General features: G+C 44.0%; 1 protein-coding gene across 1 annotated transcript in view; it reads right to left on the bottom strand.

Annotated features, from left to right (window-relative positions):
* Nucleotides 1-834: 834 nt before the first annotated feature.
* Nucleotides 835-23,437, bottom strand: part of tfb1m (transcription factor B1, mitochondrial) — a 66,644-nt gene continuing 44,041 nt past the window's right edge. The window contains exons 7-8 of the mRNA XM_080415217.1: nt 4,073-4,200; nt 835-1,351 (exon numbers count right to left, since the gene is read on the bottom strand). Of these exons, the coding sequence (XP_080271343.1) occupies nt 1,003-1,351; nt 4,073-4,200 (477 nt within the window). The 3' untranslated portion in view covers nt 835-1,002. The remainder of the gene's footprint in view (nt 1,352-4,072; nt 4,201-23,437) is intronic.

Here is a 23,437-nt window from a genome sequence, read left to right as displayed (position 1 = left end):
CTCCACCTGCGTACCGGAAAACACGCTTTCTGCATTTTCTTCATTTTCTCTGTGTCCCCGACTCCAAACGGGGAAAAAAAATAGCCGATCTACAAGCTCACAGCGCGTTGCAACGCGACGCGCTGTGAGCTTGCCGATCAGCTATCTCCAGTGCACGACACTGGCACGCAACTAAAGTATACATCCCAGGTTTTATGTCTTGGAGATGCTCCAAGCCTATTTTAGCCTACCATCACCTCACCCCCCCACCTCCATTATCTCCATCATGGTGCCTGTCTCCATTCCAGGACTGGCTGTATAAAACACAAAAGGTACCCGTTGCCTTGGGAGCAGAGAGAGAAGAAGAGGAGGACGGACGTTAACCCATTCAAACCGGGAACGCATCTCTGTGTAACCACTTTATCCATATTGGCATAATTGGCTTGTAGATCTGCTATTTAAAAAAAATCGTGAACATCAAGTGCAAATATTTGAATATATCTATTTATTATTTTTTAAAGGGAACATTTGTACCTCAAATCTTTGCTTCTGGTGGGGGTCCCTGGAAAATATATATTTTGAGATGGGGGTCGGCAGCCAAATACATATCATTTTGGGTGGTCCTTGAACATGAAAAGGTTTGAGCACCACTGATATTATAGCAACATACGTTTTTCAGAAAACTGTTAGGATTTAGAAGACATTTGTAGAATCCCCCCAGAAGCACAGATTTGAGTTAAAAATGTTTTTGCACACATTTTCACGATTTTTTCAAAAAATAGCAGATCTACAAGCTCATAGCGCGGCACTCGGTGCCGCGCTATGAGCTTGTGGATCTGCTATTTTTGAATAGCCAAAGAAATCTAAAAAACTGATTATTTCCCGGTCTAGATGGGTTAAAAATGCATGTTTATGCCAGGTGGAAATGTCAAAGCGCTAAGAGCGCTCCGTTGTCTGTCTGTCTCCGTACCGACAAGAGGAGGCCATTAGCCCCCCCCCCGAACATTCTTTATGCTCTTTCTTTCAACAGGGTTGCTGGGAGCCGGGTGTTCCCGTCGTCACCGCCCCCGGCGGGGGTTGGGGGACGCTGGGATACGTCAACCTACTACTGGCCTTTCGACCCTTGCCCCCTCCCCCTCCCCCTCCCCCTCCCCCGCCGTACAGACGCTTCAGTCTCAGCTCCTCCCTGAAGCAGTATTCCAGGAGGCCGGGGTGTTCCTCCTCCTCCTGGGCGCAGAGGCCGGCGTAGGCGTCCGCCAGGGCCCGGAACTGAGGGATGGTGAGCTCCGTGGGGCGCAGGGTGGGGTCCACGTCCGCCTCGCGCATCATCGCCGCCGCCAGCTCCGGGCGCCGCGCCTCGGGGAACAGCATTCTGGGGGGGGGGGGGGGGTACATTTACTTAAGTACAGTACTTAAGCACAATTTTGAGGTATTTGTACTTTATTACTTGAGTATTTCTAATTTCCAAAACTTTTACTTCTACTCCACTACATCTTCAGAGGTAGATATTGTACTTTTACTCCACTACATTTATCATTTATTTGAAAACTTTAGTTACTAGTTACTAAAAAGATTTTGATTATTATTACAAAACATACATTAACCACTTCAGCCCTATATACATTTTTGGACATTTGAAAATAGCCGATCTACAAGCTCACGATGCGTCGCGATGCGACGCATTGTGAGCTTGTAGATCTGCTATTTTCAAAAGATTTTTATACATTTGAAAACTTGAAATGGGACATTCTGCATAATGAGTACTTTTATTTTTGGTACTTTAAGTACATTTTGATACCAATGCTTTTGTACTTTTACTCTTTTACTAATAATTTTGAATTCCGGACTTTTACTTGTAACAGAGTATTTTTTACATTGCAGTATTGATACTTTTACTTAAATAAGAGATGTACTTTTTCCACTACTGGGGGGGAAAGACAAGAAAGAAAGAAAAGAGACAAGTGTGACACTAAGCAGGGTCAGCGTTGACACTCGCTCTCTCAGGCTTTGCTTTGATATCGCATCGATCATGCAAATTTAATAACGAGGAATTCAAACGCTTTGAGAAATGAACCCTCAGCGAAATGCTTCCAACGTCTCTGAAGTTAATTGAAATCAAACAAGGAGCTGGAATGACTCATGAATATTTAAACGCTTTAGTATAGCTGCTGCTGAGCTCTGCAGGCCGAGCACACAGATACTGATGGAAGGGAAACTTTCACACGGAATGTCGACTTTCTGAAGTGTATAGTGGAACCATCAGCGTTCACGAGGAGACCCCCCCCGACGGGAGAGCTTTTAAACCACTTAAACCCTATCGCTGTTGTCGGGCAGAAACCTCTTATCTCCGTATTCTAACTGTTTGTGTTTTTTTTCGTATATTAAAGCCCTACTTGATCATACTCCAGCGTCACACAAAAGCATCAAAAGTAGCAGATCCACAGCTCGAAACGAGGCTCAAAACGCGGCTTTCGTTTTGAGTAAATCTGCTACTTTTGCCATTTGAATCCTGAAAAGTAACAGTTTTGGACATATGAGGTTTCCACCCGACAGAGACGATATATACATCATTGACTGGAGTCCCCCAGGGCTCTGTACTTGGCCCACTGGTAATTTTTCCCTCTGCACACAATCTCCCGTTGTGAGCGGTTTATGTGATTAAAACTGCCTTTTCAGTTAATAGAACGTTACTTTTAACCAATCTGTATGGTAGAGTAGTGGATGTTAATGCAATATAATTAACACAATTCTGCAGCGTCTCCCTACTCTTCCATTGATCATTTATAGACCGACCCTGTCCTGGTTGAATAGGACACCTAGCGGTTGACAAGAGGTACTGCATGAAGCTTAGAACGTAATATATGCTGGGGACATAAAGGCCAAACTGAGGGGCAACGGTGGCCATGGCCTTCATGGCCTCCATGAAATCACAGTTTAACTCTTTGCGTCATGGTGGTGGAGCTTAGGATTCCAGGGCACTCACTAGGGTTGAGATCCAGAACCCGGAGGAACCGGATCAAACATTGACGAACCGGAATCTGTTTTTATCACATTTTGTAACCGTTTCCGGAACTGGTTTTATCTCACTGTCAGAGCTGGTATGTGGACTTACTTCACGTCTGCTATACAATTACAATCAAACGTTTTAAATTTCAAGGACCCCCATAACTCTTACAGAGTTACAGACCTGTAAAGGTCCATTTGGAACCCCCCTATAGGAATCGTTAAAGGGAACCGTTAAGGAATCGGAATCGTTAAAATCCAAAAGGATCCCAAATCTAGTGCTCACTCAGCCTTCTCCTCCACCCACCCCTCCCGCCCTCCAGAGTTACATAAGTTGTGAGCCTGCCTGGTCTTTTTCTATGACACTTCAATGACTCATAATTGCCGCTTTCGTTTGAGCAGCTAGCGCTGCCTTTGTTAGCCCGGCCCGCCCACGCGTCTTAATGAGCACGGGGGCGTTGGGCTCTAGCGTTCGCTCACGTTGGCTTCGTTTGACGCTTTAACTGTCGGCAGCTTTTTGATGAAGAGCTGGCGACGTGCACAATGTTCACAGTTGGATCGTGCCTGATTTCGTTGCTGTCAGGCGTACACCTCATATGTCCAAAAATTTTACTTTACAGAATTAAATATTCAAAAATAGCAATAGCTCAAAACGTGTCGCCTCGCGGCACGTTTTGAGCTTGTACATCGGCTACTTTTGCTACTTTTGTGTGACACTGTATGATGAAGTAGTTCTAGGACATAGGAAGTAGGGTGAAAAAAACCGAACATAAAACGTTATCGGACAAGCTCGTTGTGAGCTTGAAGATCTGCTATTTTTTCGCTGCACAACACGGCGTGTCAACCCTGTATAACTCGGGCATCACTGAAGCCTGGCTGGTTTTATAATATTGTGTTAGAGCTGCAGCCACAGAACAAAGATAGATGGAAAAACTCCAGAACATTGGGACTTGAAAAAAAATGAAAAGTTTCAAATTAACAGCAGGATGAAAGACTGAAAGATGAAGAGATAAAGGCAAAAAACTAATGAGGCAAAACTAATCATGCATTTTAAAGAAGGGGTGCAGAGGGATGGATGGTGTTTTCTTACTCTATTCCCTTGTGGCAGTACTTCCTACGGAACTGGAAAACGTTCCGGACAACTTTCTCCACCAGCTTGAAGGGCTGTTCGATCTGCGGACGAGCCAGAGGAGTGAAATGAACCACTCCCACGTCCACCTGTACAGTACACACACACACACACACACACACACACACACACACACACACACACACACACACACACACACACACACACACACACACACACACACACACACACACACACACACACACACACACACACACACACACACACACACACACACACACACACACACACACACACACACAGAGAGAGAGAGAGAGGAAGAAATTGTCTTGTTCAGGTGGAAACCTCATATGTCCAAAACTGTTACTTTTCAGGATTCAAATTCAAAAGTAGCAGATCTACAAGCTCAAAACGCGTCGCTTTTGTGTGACGCCGTCAGTAGGATCAAGTAGGGCATTCATTTACGAAAAAAACATAAGAGAAAGTTAGAATACTGGAGATAGGAGGTTTCTGCCCGACGACAGTGAAATGCAAACAGCAGGGGTTTCAGCAGAGTGCTGAGAACTGGATTGCTGAGGACGCAGCAATGGGGGAGAGAAAGAGAAAGGAGTCAAATCAGGAGGGACTGAGAGGGAGGATGGAGTGTGAGGAGAAAAGTAGAATATTAGATGGAGAGAGACAGAGAGAGAGAGACAGACAGACAGACAGACAGACAGACAGACAGACAGACAGACAGACAGACAGACAGACAGACAGACAGACAGACAGACAGACAGACAGACAGACAAGGAGAATGACGGAGTGTGAGGAGAAAAGTAGAATATGAGATGGAGAAAGACAGAGAGGGAGAGAGAGAGAGGGAGACAGACAGAGTAAAGAGGATAACTCGGTGGTACAGTAGTAGGCTGGCTATTGGGTTTGTTCTGGTTGCCACAGTAACACCTTTGTGATGGACCATAGAAACCGAGCCTCTCTCTCTCACTCTCTCTGCCAGTCATTGGTTTCAATGCCATGGTGTTTTATATGACTAAGTGTGACTCACTGCTAGCTCCACTGTTGCCAGTGTAGGTGAGGGTCTGAGACAGAAAACATAGCCGCAGGTGTGTGCGTGTGCGTGTGTGTGTGTGTGTGTGTGTGTGTGTGTGTGTGTGTGACACAGGATTTGGTGTCTTGTGCTTCAGTGTGATTTGAAAGGGAGAAGAGTGGTAGAATTGAGGCTTTATGCATCCAGTTTTTCAGTGATATTGTTAACAATGCATCCTCGCCAGAGAAGCATATTATTAAACTCATTAAACTCACATTTCATTACTGCCAAGATTTTTCAAAAACATTCTAAAATACTAGATCAGGGGTCTTCAACGTTTTCAAGCCAAGGACCCCTTAGCTGAGAGAGAGAGATGAAGCAGGGACCCTCTATATTGTATAAAATGGTGTTTCAGATTAAACTTTTTTTGTTTACTTGGTCTGCTCTTTTTCACCCCTACACCTATACCTCTTTACCAAAAATAGCAGATCTACAAGCTCACAACGCCACGCAGCGCAAGGCGTTGTGAGCTTGTAGATCTGCTATTTTTGGCTAAAGTTCACCTCAGAAAAGGGATGCTAGGGTTCAAGTGGTTCAGGTAAAAAAAAAAACACACAGATTTGGCGGACCCCCTGTAGTAACTCTGAGGACCCCCTAGGGGTCCCGGACCCCCTGTTGAAGACCCCTGTACTAGATATACAACCTCACTGCGACGTACTGTGAGCTTCTAGATGGCCAATTGTTTCTCATTTTGCAATGGGGAGCTGAGGAAGAATTTGGGCCTGACAGCTATTGTTTTGGTACAGCCTGTCTTGTTATGGTACAACTTGTCCCTGTAGCAACTAGTATAACTATAACTTGTGAGCTTGTGAACCTGCAAATTTTTTTTGGGGAACATTTTGAATAATTCTGAATTTTTCAACACAAATCTTCTCTTCTGGGGGTCACTGGCACAAAATTCATTCATTCATTCATTTGTTTATTTGGACAGGACAATGCATATTAATGAACGTCAAGACGTAAATACACCGGATTTAGCAAAGATGCTAGTTTTCATCCGCAGTCCTCAAAAACATTTTCAGATGGGGGTCCGAGGCAAAATAAATATCAATTTGGGGGTCCTTGACTTCAAAATGGAGAGATATACCCGCACAATGCCACTTGCACTGCCACTTGCATAAATGTCAATTATAGCATTACATTCAGTAATAATTGAGCCCTTTCGGGTGGAGAGTTTGTAATGTGTGTATCCAGTAAGCTTCCCGTTGTTTTAGTAGAAGGTCATGATTACCACCTCTTCTGGGTTAGGCTGACTTGTTCTATGCCAATAAAGCGGAAAGTAGAGATGTTGTGTTTACGGTCATTAAAGGTTATATGACATTCATTTTAACCTTTTTTTTTTTGGGGGGGGTTTTATGACCTCAATTATACCCCAAAAACCTGAACTTTGAACATTCAGTGGATTTTCTGTGGTCTGGGGTTTTCTGAATAATTAGGCTGAAAAGTAATCTGTGATTGGCCCCTGGACTTTGATGTCACAGTCCATTAATCCCGCCCCCTCTCCTCTCCGCCCCTCCCCTCCCCTATCCATTCCTTTGTGGGGGGGGGGGGTCGGAGCAGAGGCGATGATTGACAGTCAAAATCCCTCAACAGCGACACCCGCAGGCAAAGATTTCTTTTTTCATTGCAGTTGAAAAGGCTTTAGAAATCAGAGAGAAAAATCCTGCCATGGATCACTGGAGTGGATTTTTCAGTTAAAACGTTTAATACACGTTTGAAGGACCATGATAAATACTTTGTGTTGTAAAACTGAATGTCATGAAACCTTTAAAGTGAATAGCAACAGGATGGTCACGGTCACGGTCCTCGACTTGAAAAAGTTTGAGAACCACTGCACTAAAACCATTGGGGAGAGAATTGTACATAAATGTTAAGCCCAGCCTTCCAGAGTGGATAAAGCCCAGCATGGTTCTCTGTCCCTGGGGTTAAAGAAGAGGGCTGGAAGCAAGGTGCTCAGTCCCTGGGGTTAAGGAGGAGGGCTGGAAGTGGGAGTCCTGGCTCCAGTTTGTTCTCCTCCGTCAGCCCTAAGCCGATATGACAAACTGTTGAAGCAATCATTCCAGACTCAGCAGAGCCTAGGCTCCTTCTCACTCAGATCCCCCCCCTCTCTCTCTCTCACCCTGCATTTCTCTGATCTCTCTCTCTTTTGCTGCCTCTCCAATCTTTTAAGCACACACACACACACACACACACACACACACACACACACACACACACACACACACACACACACACACACACACACACACACACACACACACACACACACACACACACACACACACACACACACACACACACACACACACACACACACACACAGTCCATGTCTTTCGCTCACTCTCCCACGTCTGATTTGTACTTAGTGGCGTGCCGGGGGTGTGCACGATAAAAATAGCTGATCTACAAGCTCAACGTGTTTTCGGGTGTGCAACTTGACACGCGGACGAGTATATCTCAGGCTTTACTCTCCTACGCGGTACCGTATCGTCCAACTCTGTTCGTTTTCCGGAGGAGGCCGGCAGCAGCACAAGGATCAAAAAACCCCATCATTCGCTCAGGAGATATAACCTTCTCTCCCTCTTTCCCTGCTCGGTGTGTGTCTGTGTGAACGTGCTGCATGTCTGCTGGAAAGCAACAGCAGAGCATAAAAAGAAGTATCGTTTGAAGGTTGTAGTCTCAGAATGAACTATTTACAATCCCAGGCTTGCCCGCAGATAGACAAGAGCCTCTGATGTGTGGGGAGGGCTTATGGTTCACAAACATACTGGACAGCACGACAGAGTGGTCTGTCTGTCTGTCTGTCTGTCTGTCCGTCCATCTGTTCTGTCTGCCTGCCTTGTCTCTTTGTGTGTCTATCTGTCCGTCCATCCATCCGTCTGCCTGTACAGCAGTGGTGTAAAGTAACTAAGTACATTTACTAAGTACTGTACTTAAGTACAATTTTGAGGTATTTTTTACTTTACTGGAGTATTTCCAGTTTTCAGCACTTTTACTTCTACTCCACTACATCTCAAGAGGCAAATATTGTACTTTTACTCCACTACAATTATTTGAAAACTTTAGTTACTAGTTACTTTGTAGATTTTGTAGACATTATTACAAAACATATATTAAAGAAATCAGCCCTATTAAAATTTCGTCCATTTGAAAATAGCTGATCTACAAGCTCACGCATTGTGAGCTTGTAGATTGGCTATTTTCAAAAGATTTTTAGACATTTTACACATTTGAAAACTTGTGAAATGGGACATTCTGCGAAACGAGTACTTTTTACTTTTGGTACTTTAAGTACATCTTGAGACCAACACTTTTATAGTTTTACTCAAGCGCATTTGAATTCCGGACTTTCACTTGTAACAGAGTATTTCTACATTGCAGCATTGATACTTTTACTTAAGTAAAATAATGTGAGTACTTTTCCCACCACTGCCTGTGTACAGTACAGTATAGCTGTAATAAGCTGGTTGTCCCCGGTGGGTGTGAAGGGCCACTAGCTGACATGGTGGAGTGGATTGACAGTCTAGGAGCGCTGTGGGGACCACAGCGTCATACCGCTGTGAGGAGGAGGAGGAGGAGAGTGTGTGACTCAATGTCCATGGATAGACATGGATATACAGAGGAACACAGTGGACCGTGGTCTAACATGAGGGGGTGGTGGATATACTGTTGTTTTGTCAGAGGACATACGCTTGTACGATCTGAAAAAGAACAACACACGTGTAATACACACGTGCATGTATATGATTGTGGATAGTGGATAGTTTTTTGTTGTGATAATACAGTATGTGTTTGTTATGTCATCGTCACTGTCCTTGAAACCTTGTATCTCAGTATTTATGATTTTATTAACACCCTGTTTTATACTTGTGTGGCACAAAAGTGGTGACAATCAGTCGATCGTAGATTGGCGATTTTCGCAGCTTTTGAAAATGTTTGAACATTTTCTCCTCCTATAACGACCAAATGCCCAAAATAGGGAGGCCAGGTTGAAAGTGGCTAAATCCGTCTGTTAGTTTTATAAATATTTAACAATAAAAATTATTATCAAGAGCTTGTGACTAAATAAACATGGGATCCATTGGAACACAGGCTCTTTTGCCCCATTTCCTGAAAAGAAATGTTTGAACATGCAAGGTTTCCACCTGAGAGCAACAATATCGTCTCTGTCGGGTGGAAATCCAAAATGTCCAAAACTGTTTTACTTTTCAGGATTCAAATAACAGCAAAAGTAGCAGATCTACAATCTCAAAACGTGTCGCTTCGTGCCTCGTTTCGAGCTTGTGGATCGTGATAGTTGTGATGCTTTTGTGACGCTGTAGTATGATCAAGTAGGGCGTTAATTTACGAAAAAAAAAAAAAAATTAGAATATGGAGATAAGACAACAACGGTATGTTAAGTATATTCATGCACAGTCACACACACTGCTCAAACGCAGCGCGCGTACACACACACACACACACACACACACACACACACACACACACACACACACACACACACACACACACACACACACACACACACACACACACACACACACACACACACACACACACACACACACACACACACACACACACACACACACACACACACGCGGGTACAGTAAAGGACATGAAAGGGCAATTCATTTAGCGGAACAGGCCCCCTGTGGGGTGTTGAGGAGCTCTAAATTTTTCTGCATCCTTGAAGGCTGCACAACTGGTAGTGTTACTGCGTGTGTGTGTGTGTGTGTGTGTGTGTGTGTGTGTGTGTGTGTGTGTGTGTGTGTGTGTGTGTGACTCATTCTCCTTCTCAGCTGTCTTTTGTTTTCCTGGGAAGGGGGGGGGGGGTTGATAATTGGGGGGAGGTAAACTAAAGTGGTCCACGGACGCGCAAAGGATCCCTAATGAGGTGTTTAGATCTGCTCCGCCGCATACGGCGATGGCGCCGTTTGGCAGACGCTTCCTTCCGAAACCGCCGCATGCACTCTCTCTTATCAGATCTAATAGCTTTGCTCTCTTCCTCTCTATGTCTCTCTCTCTCTCTCTCTCTCTCTCTCTCGCTCTTTCTGTCTGTGGTGCCCAGAGAGATGACGCCTGGATGCTGGCTAGGCTTTATGTGCTGCAGTGGAGGTGTAGTGAGAGAGGACACTGGTGGTGGTATAGGGCTGGCTGGCTGCGCAATTAATCCAAAATTATCTCATCGACCTCACCCTCTCCTTCAGACCTCCCCGAAACAAACTGATGACGACTTCTTATCGACCCACCTAATTCCAGACACACTCTGCTATAGTTTGGGATGGCTCAGGGTAGAAGACAGGGTTAAAGGGATAGTTCACCCCCAAAATGACTTTCTTTCCTATCGATTAGTCATCCCATGGAGACTTGAATTCACGGATATATTTTTTGTTTTTATCGCATTCCTAAGTCAATGACTTGATGACCGGCAGTGGTTCCGGTAGGAGACACAAAGAGTCTCCTTTGTGTTATGCTTTTAGCCTTAAAGAGATAGTTCACCCCCAAAATGACTTGTATTCTATCAATTAGTCACCCCATGGAGACTTGAATTTGTGGATATTTTTTTGTTTTTGTCGCATTCATAAGCCAATAATTCAATGACCGGCAGCGGTTCCGGTAGGAGACACAGAGAGTCTACTTTGTGTCTCCTACCGGAACCACTGCCTACCGGTCCGCTGGTCATCAAATTATTGGCTTAGGAATGCGACAAAAACTAAAGAATATCCATGAATTCAAGTAAATTTTTTGGGGTGAATGCCCTTTAAATTACCAGACAGTACCACGTGCTGCTTACATTTCTGACTAATAAAGTATTAAATCAAATCAATCAATCCTTCCAGCCTCATGTCCACCAGTTCACTAACAACACTCTTGGTCCACCTCAGCAACATGGCCCGCCTTCGACCCAAACGGTCACAAACTGCTTCAGAAACACTCATTCAAAGCCTTCGTTCCATCCAGAATGTACCACTGCAACAGCCTCCTATATGGTGCCTCTACCAAAGTCCTCAATACACTACAGTACACAATGTACCACTGCGCCGCCTACTCACCAGAACCCGCTCCAGAGAGACCACATCATACCTGTCCTGCATGACCTTCACTCGCTCCCAGTCATATAAATACAGAATGGTTTTCATTACCGTTGCTGTCGGGGCAGAAACCTCTTATCTCCATATTTTAACTGTGTGTTTTTTTCGTAAATTAACCCATTAAGACTGGGAATGCATCTGTGTGTCATTTTTTCATTTTCTTTGGCTATTCAAAAATAGCAGATATACAAGCTCATAGCGCGGCACCGAGTGCCGCGCTATAAGCTTTGTAGATCTGCTATTCTAGAAAAATCTTGAACATTAAGTGCAAATCTTTGAAAATATATATTTTTGGAAACAACATTTTTAACCCAAATCTTTGCTTCTGGGGTCCCTACAACATATTTTACAAAATGTTGGCTTTAAAAAAATATATATTCAAAGATTTTCACGATAAAAAAAAAATAGCAGATCTACAAGCTCATAGCGCAGCACTTGGTGCCGCGCTATGAGCTTGTAGACAAGGATTGATTCCCGGATTGAATGGGCTAACCCTCTACTTGATCACACTAGCCTACAGCGTCACACAAAAAGCAAAAGCAGCAGATCTACAAGCCCGAAACGCGGCGCAAAGCGGCGCGTTTTGAGCTTGTAGATCTGCTACTTTTGCTGCTTTTGAACAGTTTTGGACATATGAGGTTTTCACTCCGACAGAGACGTTATGCTGCTCTCCACCTACAAGGCCCTCAACAACCTAGCTCGCCACTATCTCTCTGACCTCCACCACCACCCCCATCATGCCCACTCTCCCAACCCACATCAAAGCTGCCCCCACCCTCTCAACTCTTTTAAAGCCCACCATCAAAATCCACCCTCAGTTTTGCCTTCCCCACCTAGTTTGATTTCCCTTTATATTATTGCAATTTTAAGTTTTAGTCGTTTATGTTTTGTTTTTATCCCTTATTTTCTCATTTGTTTTGTTTTCTGTGAAGTGACTTGAGTACCTTAAATTGGATGTATTATTATTATCATCATTACACAATGATTAATAAACATAACAATTCACCTCCCCATCCATCAGGCTTACAGAGGCACAGAAAAGAGGCCATTGCATATCATTTGGCCATAAGATAATTATGGTGACAGAAAGCACAAACAAAGGCATCATGTTAATTGGCTATAATAAAGAAAATATCCTCATATGGTTTGTTTTACATTGAAAACGCTTCAGCAAGGACGCCAGGAATTATGCTACGAGTGCATATCTAATAATACAAAGCGCTAATTCAGCGCTAATTCAAAGCTTCCTATTATTATGTATTGTTATCACTGTCCTCTTTCTTTTCATTGTTTAGCTACAGTATGTTCTACCACAACATCCATGATACTTATCGGCTTTGTTTTGTCTACTTTTAATTGTTCACTATACATTTGGCTCTTTGGAGCATACTTATTTTCTTTCAGCAATATTTCGGCTCAGTAGGCTCAGTAGCAAACCACACCGGAAGGGAACGCCGTTAGCGAGAGTTCATATTTCCACAACTTTCATGTCATGTACATTCGTCTTTATAAACAACAGTTCCGCGTGACAGGGTTTACAGGGTTGCCAGGTTTCGCTCGTAAGAGAAACAAGCAACCAGGTCTATGAAAACAAGCCCAAAATCGATCATAATGTATATAAATGTTCTGTGACCAGTTGGGGAGGTGGGAAAGACGTGCATTTTTGACAAAATATGGTGTTTTCAGCATGCCTGCGGCAAAAAAAGTGACCTCACGGGTGAAAATTGTTTCCTCTGGGGAGCTGACACAGATCCTGTTTGTGTCGACAAACGGTGGATCGATGGATCATTATGGATAAAAATTTTCTGTGACCAGTTGAAAAGGTTATAAAACACAAAAATCTCTGGCAGTGGGTGAGTTTATTAATGTATATGCTCTGGCAGTGAAAGAGTTGTTAATATTTCCGTAATTTTCGTGTCATTTACATATAAAAAAAAAACATTAACCACGTTCTCGTCTTCATAAACAACAGTTCCGCATGACCAAAAGAAAACAGCCAAGATTATTTTATTACAGGGTTGCCAGGTTTCGCGAGAGAAATATATATATATATATATATATAAAATCTTATAATAATAATATTGATAATCATATACATATAATTAATCATCATATATTTCATTAATACTCATAATAAAATAATAATAAATTGTGATACGATTATGGATCGTGATTTTGCCTCAAACTAATCGTGATATGATATTTTTGCCATATTGCCCACCCCTATGAATAGTTATAACAGCATGCCCATATACAGTATGGGCAATTGGGCATATACTGATGACATCACAGATCTCCATATATGGGAATAAAAGGGACAAGGACTGACAAATACAGAGATCTCCATATATGGGCATATCAGTCACATCGGCTGTGGCACGTAGGTGTTGAACTGTAGACACGAGGGCCGCATAGTTATATAAGAGTGCATACACAGTGTCGCGCACTGCTATTTTCAGTGCTCGACATGCTGCTGGCTTCTATGGAATCCAAATGACCAAAATCAGTCGTGGCGACTGAGAACTTTAATCCATGTAATAGCGTTGATGAATACTCAAACATGATCCATTTGAAATGCCATGGGCATGGAGGGGGGTGAAAACCACGGCTAGGTACTATCAGCAAAAAGCCATGACAGCCTGCAGGCTGCATCAATTGGGTGGAAGAGGGTCTTTGCATTAGGGAGAAATCAATTCCTCCACCTGTCACATCAACATGTCGGGAGGACGGCGGGGGGGGGAGTGGGTACCGCTGCATCCTTCTTAACAGCGCCACGGATGATGCAAGATAGGGATGCCATCTGTTTGGGTGGGGAAAGGCAATAAAAAGGGAATGCCTTTAATTTCACTCTCTGCTCTGGAATAATTAGGTCATTGATATTCCTCCACTTCATGATTTAAGAGTGGAGCGCGGGAGGAGGAGGGGGGAGACGGAGACGGAGGGGGGGGGGGGGGGGGGGGCGGAGGGACGTCGATATTGGGACTATGCAGGGAGCAGCATTCCAGCCATCGGGCTTGTCCAAGTCACTTTGCGGCAGTGATTTATGGACGGCCGCGCTACATGGCTTCACTACGCGGCGCACACCGTAATATATCCCCCTCTCCGCCATTAATCCTCCCCTGATAACCTTAACACCAAGGAGCTTCCATCCTAAATCATGCGCCGCAGAGCGCTTCCCTTCACTCAGGTGCTCCGTACATGCCCTATATATATGCCCCCGCACCTCCACCCCTCCACCACCCCAAGGTTCCCCCCCCCCCCCCCACATCAACCCCCCTGAAATAGTTTGCATCCGCTGGGGAGACCCTGCGCTGTGACCGCAGACTTGACTTATTGCCCCCCCCCACCCCTCTGACAACCTTAACCACTTCAGCCCCATACTTCTACAAGCTCCACGAGCCTGTAGATCATCCATTTTTGCCAATTCCATTTTTATAATTGAGCATTTTCATGGATAATGACATGGCTATAATCCACCTGCACACATCCATTAAAGCAAAAATAAAATCTCTCGACTGAAAATGTTTGTATTGCCTAATGCTGTGCTTCTCAAACTTTTTCATGCCAGGGACCCCCAAAATTATATATATATTTGGCCGCGGACCCCCATCTGAAAATATGTTGTGCCAGGGACCCCCAGAAGCAAACATTTGTGTTAAAATGTTTGCTAAAAAAAACCCCAGATATATTCGAAAACTTTCACTAATGTTTTTAGATTTTAGAAAAATAGCAGATCTACAAGCTTGCAGCGTGGCACAAAGTGACACGCTGCGAGCTTGTAGATCTGCTATTTTTCAATAGCCAAAGTATAAAAGGTTAAAGTGGTTAAAATGGTTGTGATGCTGCATTAACACATTTAGCTGGGGACCTAATGGCCCAATTTGTGAAACAGTATGAAATTTCACTCGCTCTTCTCCATCATAATGTGTGTGATGTGACGATAAAAGTTGATTCTGATTCTGATGATTCCCCCAAAAATAGGCACACGGCATGGGTTGAAAGTGGTTAATATGTCCCAGTGGGTCTGGATCTATTCCCGGATGACTCGTTCATCTCTGCACAGGAGGCGACAGGAGCATTATCATCAGAGAGAGCAAAAGGGAGAGCGGGGATGGTCTGAATGCAAAGAAATGTGTCTTTCACAGGATCTTACAGTACAAACACTCTTTTTTATTTAATGGGGATGGGGAGAGAAACAAGCAAATCATAGCCCCTAATGATTTCCGGATGAATTCGGCCTCCAAATTAGCTCGTTACATAACGATATATATTCATAACTCATAAAAATTCCTCTCGCTCCGGTTCTCTCAGTCCGACTAATTTGGCCGTCCTTTTTATTTCTTTCTCCCCCAATCAAAGACTTCAAACACTTACATGGACTTTGAACCTGCGTTCTTGCAAGCATACATGACAACTGAATAAAAAGATCTGTCTATCTGTACACTGTAGCTATCTGTCTGTCTGTATAGCTATATGTCCACTGTAGTTGTATACTGTAGCTATCTGTCTATTTATAGTCTGTCAACTGTATACTATCTGTCTGTCTATCTGTATAGCTATCTGTCTATCTGTATACTGTAGCTATCTGTCTATCTATATATACGGTCTGTCTATCTGTATACTGTAGCCATCTGTCTATCTATATACTGTCTGTCTATCTGTATAGCTGTCTGTCTGTCAGTCTGTCTGTTTTAGCTATCTGTATATTATCTGTATACTCTATCTATCTGTATACTCCCTCAATGATCTCTTATTTAATCTTAAATAAAGGTTGATCTCTTATTTCATCTTAAATAAAAGGTTGAATGAATGAACACTGTACTATCTGTCTGTCTGTCTGTCTGTCTGTCTGTCCAATCTACTGTACATCTATCCATATCCAATGATAACCCAGCTATAAACAAAAACTCCCCTTCGGTTGCATTTGTAAAAGGTAAAATCAATCAAGATCAGCTCACACACACATGCTCACTTCAGTCCACAGTCACACACACAGCTCAAGTCCTATAAAACCTGACCCACTTCGACACAACAACACTCAAAACCACATTCCATATTAATAACACTTTTCTACATTTTAAACGTATTCCGTGCGCTTGACCTTGCAAAAAGCTTCCAAAAGGAGGAACAACTCCATTACTCGGGTTACTAAGGGCCCCTGCGGGTGTCTCCGTCCCGTCACGTCCCCTTGCCTATTTCCACCTTAAAAGGTCTCCTTTCCAACCCCCCTCCCTCCCTCCCTCCCTCCCCCCAGAGGGGCCCACCAACCCGCTGGTGTGTGAGCCGTAATTTGTCACGTCTCTCTGAGTGGAACCGAGATGAGATGGCGAGCAGGGCGCCCGGGGCGACCGGCCGGTGTACCGTGTACAGCACCACCTGAATAACCAACACTCTGGCTCTTACGTAACGGCAGGTTCTGTGTGTGTGCGTGTGGGCCCGTGGGTGTGTGTGTGTGTTAGGGCATTGGTTCTCAAAGTGGGGTTTGGGGACCCCCCCAGGCGTCCTTCAGGGGGTTCCAGGGGGTCCCCAGTAAAATGTGTTAATACAGCATCGAGCATCACAATCATTTTAACCACTTTATCCATTTATATGTTGGCTATTAAAAAATTGCAGATCCACAAGCTTGTACATCTGCTATTTTTGTTGCCAGACCCAAGGGGTCGGCCTACATGAGGCTTTGTCGGTCGGTCGGTCTGTCCCTCTCTTTTCCTCTGCACACACGTCATGCGAAGTCCGGCCATTCAGATTTCAACCACTAGGGGTCTGGCAGTACCAGGTCTCCTGGTTCCCTTGTTTAAAAATATTTGAAAACTTATCATTTTTTGGGGGGAAATCGGAAAGTTTTGATAATTCTTTTACATATTTCTTTTAACATGGGGGTCCCTGGCAAAACCTTTTCAGATGGGGGCCCGTGGCCAAATAGATATCAATTTGGGGGTCCTTCACATGAAAAAGTTTGAGAACCACTACAGTACACAGTACCACCTGAGCAACCAATACTCTGCTCTTACATAATGGCAGGTTCTGTGCATGTGCGGTGTGTGTGTGTGTGTGTGTGTGTGTGTGTGTGTGTGTGTGTGTGTGTGTGTGTGTGTGTGTGTGTGTGTTAGGGGGATGGGGTGGATAGAGCCATGGAAACACGGGAGGAAAAAAAGCCCACTAAGACACTACAGAGAGGAAAGGGTTGCATTAATCATGACGGTGGGGCTACCTTTGAGAGGACAACCAGCGTTACATCGATGGGAGGAGGACGAGGCTCTCAGGAGAGAAGGAGGAGGAGGAGGAGGAGAGCTACTCCTCTCCATGCTGCTGGAGGAGCTACTGGCCCACTAGAGAAGGAGGAGGAGAGGGGGGATGGGGTTGGGCTTCCTGCGCAGGCAGGCCACTGTACTTCCCACGCTCCCAGTATTGCCGCGGGCACACACGCGCACACACACACACTAACGCGCGCACACACAGGCAAACAGAGACTGCAGCCCTGTTCATTGATGAGCTCAGGTCCTCAGAAGGAACTGGCACGTACCGTAAAAGACGTCAACGAGACCAGTGAGGAAATAACCTAAAACAAACACAACTGTTCTCATGGAGTCCAGTGGTGACTATAGTGACTGTGCTCCTAAGATACTATAAAACATCAACTGAGACATTGTGCACACTGCACAGTTTTTTTTTAATTATGTTCCAAAAATCTAAATCAGTTGCCAAAAAATAATTCCTTTAGGTTTAAAGCTCCTTCTGACTGGAGCAATCTACAGTACCTGTTCACATTCGGTCAATAACATTTTTTTCAATCGTTTAAAACGGCGCCGTCCTCTCACCCTGAGATGACCCTGTTCATGTTTTGACCAAATGATCATTCTAACAGATCTATGAAGCACTGATCCATTTATGTGCTCTGTGTATTGCCTCTGTTGTTGTTGTTGTTTTGTTGGTTGATGTTGTTTGAATTGCCTGTTAAATATTTTGTCCAAATGTATGAACTTTGTATTTTGTAATTGTGGACCCCCTTCAAAACGAGATGGTTCATCTCAAGGGCTTATTCACAATTTTTCACAATAAATAATTTCAGAAGAAAACCAAAAACACAAAGCCAGTGTTATAAATGGTAAATGGTGCATTATCCAAGGCGCATTAAATTCACCATTCACACACACATTCACACACCGACGGCGGAGGAAACCATGCAAGGCGCCAACCTGCTCACCGGGAGCAATTAGGGGTTCAGTGTCTTGCTCAAGGACACTTCGACACTAACTCTGGGGGAGCCCGGGATCGAACTGGGCCCAAGAGGCCGCTCTGAGCCACTGCCACCCGTGTTATGCGCTGGTGGAGACTATACCAGTCTAATTTGGACTACTAAGCCTCTTTTAAACATCAGAGGCTACAGAGGTGTACAACTCCTGGCATGTGCAGCTGTAGTATGTCCCCGCCCCCCTCTCTCTCTCACACAATTCAATTCAATTCAAATTGGCTTTTAATGACATGGGAAGTATGCTTACATTGCCAAAGCAAGTGTGAAATAAAAACAATCAAAACGAAGAAAAAAAAAATACTCTACTAGAATAGAAATGTGTAAACAGAGCTGTGTCCCATTGCATTGTTTTAATTGGGATATGTATAGGATTTTCATGTTGCCATATTTGGTAACGGTTTTATAATTAGCAATTAGCCACGCAAACAAAGCCGTAGATTACCGTGATTTTAGAACAGCTAAAGTGGTTGTAGGCACTCATACATGTGAGTAGGAATAACACATAAAACATCACATGTATCAACTGTATCTGCTCTGTTAGTATGTACAGTAGTTCTATGTACAGAGATAATTATGCATGGTGCAGAGATACACACATATAATTGATAGTATTGTAGTGTTAACTTCCCCATATTCACTTCCATTTGACCCCATGTTTTTTGTTTGCTGTTTTAGTTTAGTAGTCTGGTACATTGCAATCATATGAACGCATGTATTATTGATTTCTCTGCCATCTCCGCTACCCTGCCCCCCTCCCACCCCCACCCCCAGATAGATATGTACAAATATATGTTCATGTACATGGGGATGAATTAATTCTACTATTCTACCACCAAAGTGTGGAATGCCCTACCACCAGCCATCAAAAGGGCTCCCTACCCTCCTACAAAAACGCCATAAAAGAGCACCTGTCTACAATTTAGAAATGACCCCCTCCCCGGTTTTTCTGTAAATATACTTTTACTGCTCCTAGTATTGATGATCTTTTGTAAAGTATAGTATATCTTTATATGTGTAGATGAATTGAATACACAGACAGGACCACAATGGAAACAAGCCCTCAGGGCTTTTTGCAAACTGTTGATAAAGTATTCAATCAATCAAATCATTCAATGTATGTGTTTTTGTCGATAGAAACAATAACTCAACAATGATGGTTGTGTTCCATCTGACCAGTGGTGGAAAGTAACTAAGTACATTTACTTAAGTACTGTACTTGTTGAGGTATTTGTACAATGTTGAGGTATTTGTACTTTACTTGAGTATTTCAAATTTCCAATACTTTTACTTCTACTCCACTACATCTCAGAGGAAAATATTGTACTTTTACTCCACAACAATTATTTGAAAACTTTAGTTACTAGTTACTTTCCAGATATACATTATTACATTATAAAACGTACATTAACCACTTCAGCTCTATTTTATACCAAGGCTATTTGAAAATAGCCGATCTACAAGCTCGAGCTTGTAGATCTGCTATTTTCAAATATTTTAGTACTTTTACTTTTGGTACTTTAAGTACATTTTGATGCCAATACTTTTGTACTTTTACTCAAGTAAATTTTGAATTCTGGAGTATTTCTATATTGCAGTATTGGTACTTTTACTTAAGTAAAGAATTTGAGTACTTTTCCCACCACTGCATCTGACATTCTGTTCCTGTCATAACATCTCACTGGTTCTGTCTCTTTTTCTCTCTCTCTCTCTTTCTCTCTCAACTGAAGGCGTGTCATTCCCGTGAGGTGCTGCTGTCTGTCTCCCGTCATCCACGCTCACTATGTGTGTGTTTGCGTTGTGCTGGTTGCTGTCTGTCTGTTTGTTTGTGGGTGTGTGTGTGTGTGTGTCTGTCTGTTTGAGGGGGGAAAAAAGCACAGAGCTCGTTAAGTCTAAACTATATAGTGAATGACATCACCACCCGCATACATTACACAGACGTGTATAGCTGATAGAAGCACTCCCATTATGAATGGGGCTCACGGGTCACTCATATACATGGATGGACAGTAGGTCTGCGGTTATGCAAAAATATGTTTTAATTAAATAACCGTTATTATTGATGGATAGGAAAAATACTGGGGATTGTCTGTCTTCCTTGACCTACTGGCGGCGTGCACATAAACGTTTGGTGCTGATTGGTCCAGCACGCGCGCACACGCACGCGCACACACACACACACACACACACACAGTGTCGGGCAAAAACCTTGTACTTCTTTTCCTTTCGGCTGTTCCCTTCGGGGGTCGCCACAGCGAATCATCTGCCTCCATCTCACCCTATCCTCTGCCTCCTCTTCTCCCACACCAACCAACTTCATGTCCTCTTTCACTACATCCATAAATGTCCTCTTTGGTCTTCCTCTCTATAGGCCTCCTGCCTGGCAGTTCCAACCTCAGCATCCTTCTACCGATATACTCACTATCCCTCTTGTACATGTCCAGATGGTTTGGACATGTACAGAACGTGTCCAAACCATCTCAGTCTGGCCTCTCTGGCTTTATCTCCAAAACATCTAAAGGTGACTCTCCACCAAACAGACTACTTCAGACTGGCAGTCTGTTGGCAAAAGTTGGCATTAGGTTCAGCACAAACCGTTGGCCGATGCGCACATTGTGTTAGAGCTGGCAGCGCTGGTCTGCAAGATCCTGCCAATGTTGCCAGGTCGGTGCGGTGGAGAGCTGCCTTCACAAGCGCTGTGGCTAAAAGAACCAGTTTTCCAAATGGATGCATTGTAGTCATTATTTAGTCACAAGCTCTTGTTAATACTTTTCTTTGATTCAATATTTATAAAACCCAGACAGACCTAACCAATTTCCATTTCACTTAAAAGGCTTTTCAATAACACCAGATCTATAAGCTCACAACGCATCGCAACGCGTTGTGAGCTTAAAGAAGCTACTGAAAATATGGAGATACAGCACGAGATTTCAGCCCGACATAATAGGAGAAGCCAACAAGCCTGGCGGTTTAACAAACATGTCACAACTGTTTTGCCGCCAACAGATTCACACATAATGATGTGTAATATTACTAAGGATGGTGTGACAACGGACACGCTCCACGTGCCCAAACAAGGGCTTCTGCTTTTTGGAAAGCCAACGTTCCCCACCGCTATCACAAGACACCTTGGACATTAACTATGAATATCCACTTTAGCGGGAGACTGGGCACAAAAGCAATTACACACTGGGTTTGGGGGGGTGTGCAGGGTGATGAGGGGGAGGGGGGGGGGCGGGTTTGTGGGACATAAAAGAGAGAGAATGCAAATTGGACAATAAAACTCCATCACGTGGTAGAGAAGGTCCGACTGAGCCAGGCTGGGAGCAACGCTGCAGAAAGGGAGAGGTGATAAAGTAAAAAAAAAAGGGGGAGACCATGCTTATAATAGCCTGCCATGTCTTCACACATGACAGAATCACACATCCACATCTCCCTGGGCTCATGTTAACCACCGCCACCAACGTCTACCACCCCCCCATCACCCCCCCCCCCCCGCCCCACTTCCTCTTAAATCTATTTATTTATTTCATTATTTCAGTCCCCCACAGAACAACAACAGCATCAGCACTTACGATATCATCGCTTACAAGAGACAAGTCACACGCACGCCGTAGTGTGTGTGTGTGTGTGTGTGTGTGTGTGTGTGCGTGCGTGTGCGCTTGTATTACAAGACTTGTGAGGGCCAAATGTCCCCTCAAGTGAGAAATAAACATTGTGAGGACAAGGGGTTGAGTTTAGGCTTACAGTGCTTTACAGTTAGGAAAAGACTCCTGGGTGGGATTAGAGCAGTGGTTTTCAACCCTTTTCAAAGCAAGGTCCATTATTTATTCGGCATTTGAGCCACAGATTGACCACCGTTTGATGAGATTTAGCCTCTCAGACCCCAAGACTTATTATATTTTGTTGTCGTTGGATGAGATTTTGTCCACAATTCCATGCTGTATTGATGTTGGTACCAATAGGAGAGATGACAGGCAAACGTTGATCAAAATAATAATTCTTTAATTTAAAAAACGCTCTACCTAAGATCTACCTAATAAGGGTCCATTTGGTTACCAACTCTCCATCATTTAGCTGGGGACCACCTGGAACCGAGATCTACAAGCTCACAACAATAGAGTGAGGCTTGTAGATCGGCTATGTTTTGGTGTCCTCACAAGTATACAAACGTGTGTGTGTGTGTGTGTGTGTGTGTGTGTGTGTGTGTGTGTGTGTGTGTGTGTGTGTGTGTGTGTGTGTGTGTGTGTGTGTGTGTGTGTGTGCAGAAACTGGAAAATTTCTCATCCTGCTGCACCCCCACAGGGGTTCTGAGAACATAGCGCTGAAGGTCACCACCACCACCAAACCCCAGGTATCACTACTGGAGAGTGTGTGTGTGTGTGTGTGTGTGTGTGTGTATCTCTAGTACTCTACGGGTCTCTTAGGGGCTGTTACATGTAGGAAACACAGTAGTGGGGGCGGGGGGGGGGGGGGGGGGGGGGAGTTCATCAGGCCAAATTAAACAAACAGATCAATACGTGAACAAATCAATCACCAGCAACCCATCCGCACAAGTAACGACCGCACGTCACTGCAGCCTATGTACGGTCATTACACGGTACAGAGAGTAAGGGGGGATGTTTCTTTTTTTTTATTTGCCCATGCAGCAGAATTATAGTAACCGGCACATCTGTGTTTTCAAGGGTATCGCGTCTATTAGCCATGTTGTTGGGTTTTTTTTTCTTCTTTTTTTTCGTTCGGTCCCCGTCTCGCGTTTTGTCCTCTTTGTCATTCATGAAACGAGGCTACTGCTCTAACCACCAGAGCCCCCCCAAACCCCCCCCACCACCCGTGTCCTCTACAGAGGGGTTGAACAGGAGCAGCAGCTGGGAGTTTTTTACCCTGCTATTGATAAAGACATTTGCCCCATGGCTGTGGACGGCAGGCACTGCAGG

Source organism: Gymnoscopelus braueri (genome assembly GCF_963280865.1).
Source record: "Gymnoscopelus braueri genome assembly, chromosome: 19".
NCBI lineage: Eukaryota > Metazoa > Chordata > Actinopteri > Myctophiformes > Myctophidae > Gymnoscopelus > Gymnoscopelus braueri.
The sequence above is the reverse complement of the archived record's forward strand: the minus strand, read 5'-3'. Positions and strand labels throughout refer to the sequence as shown.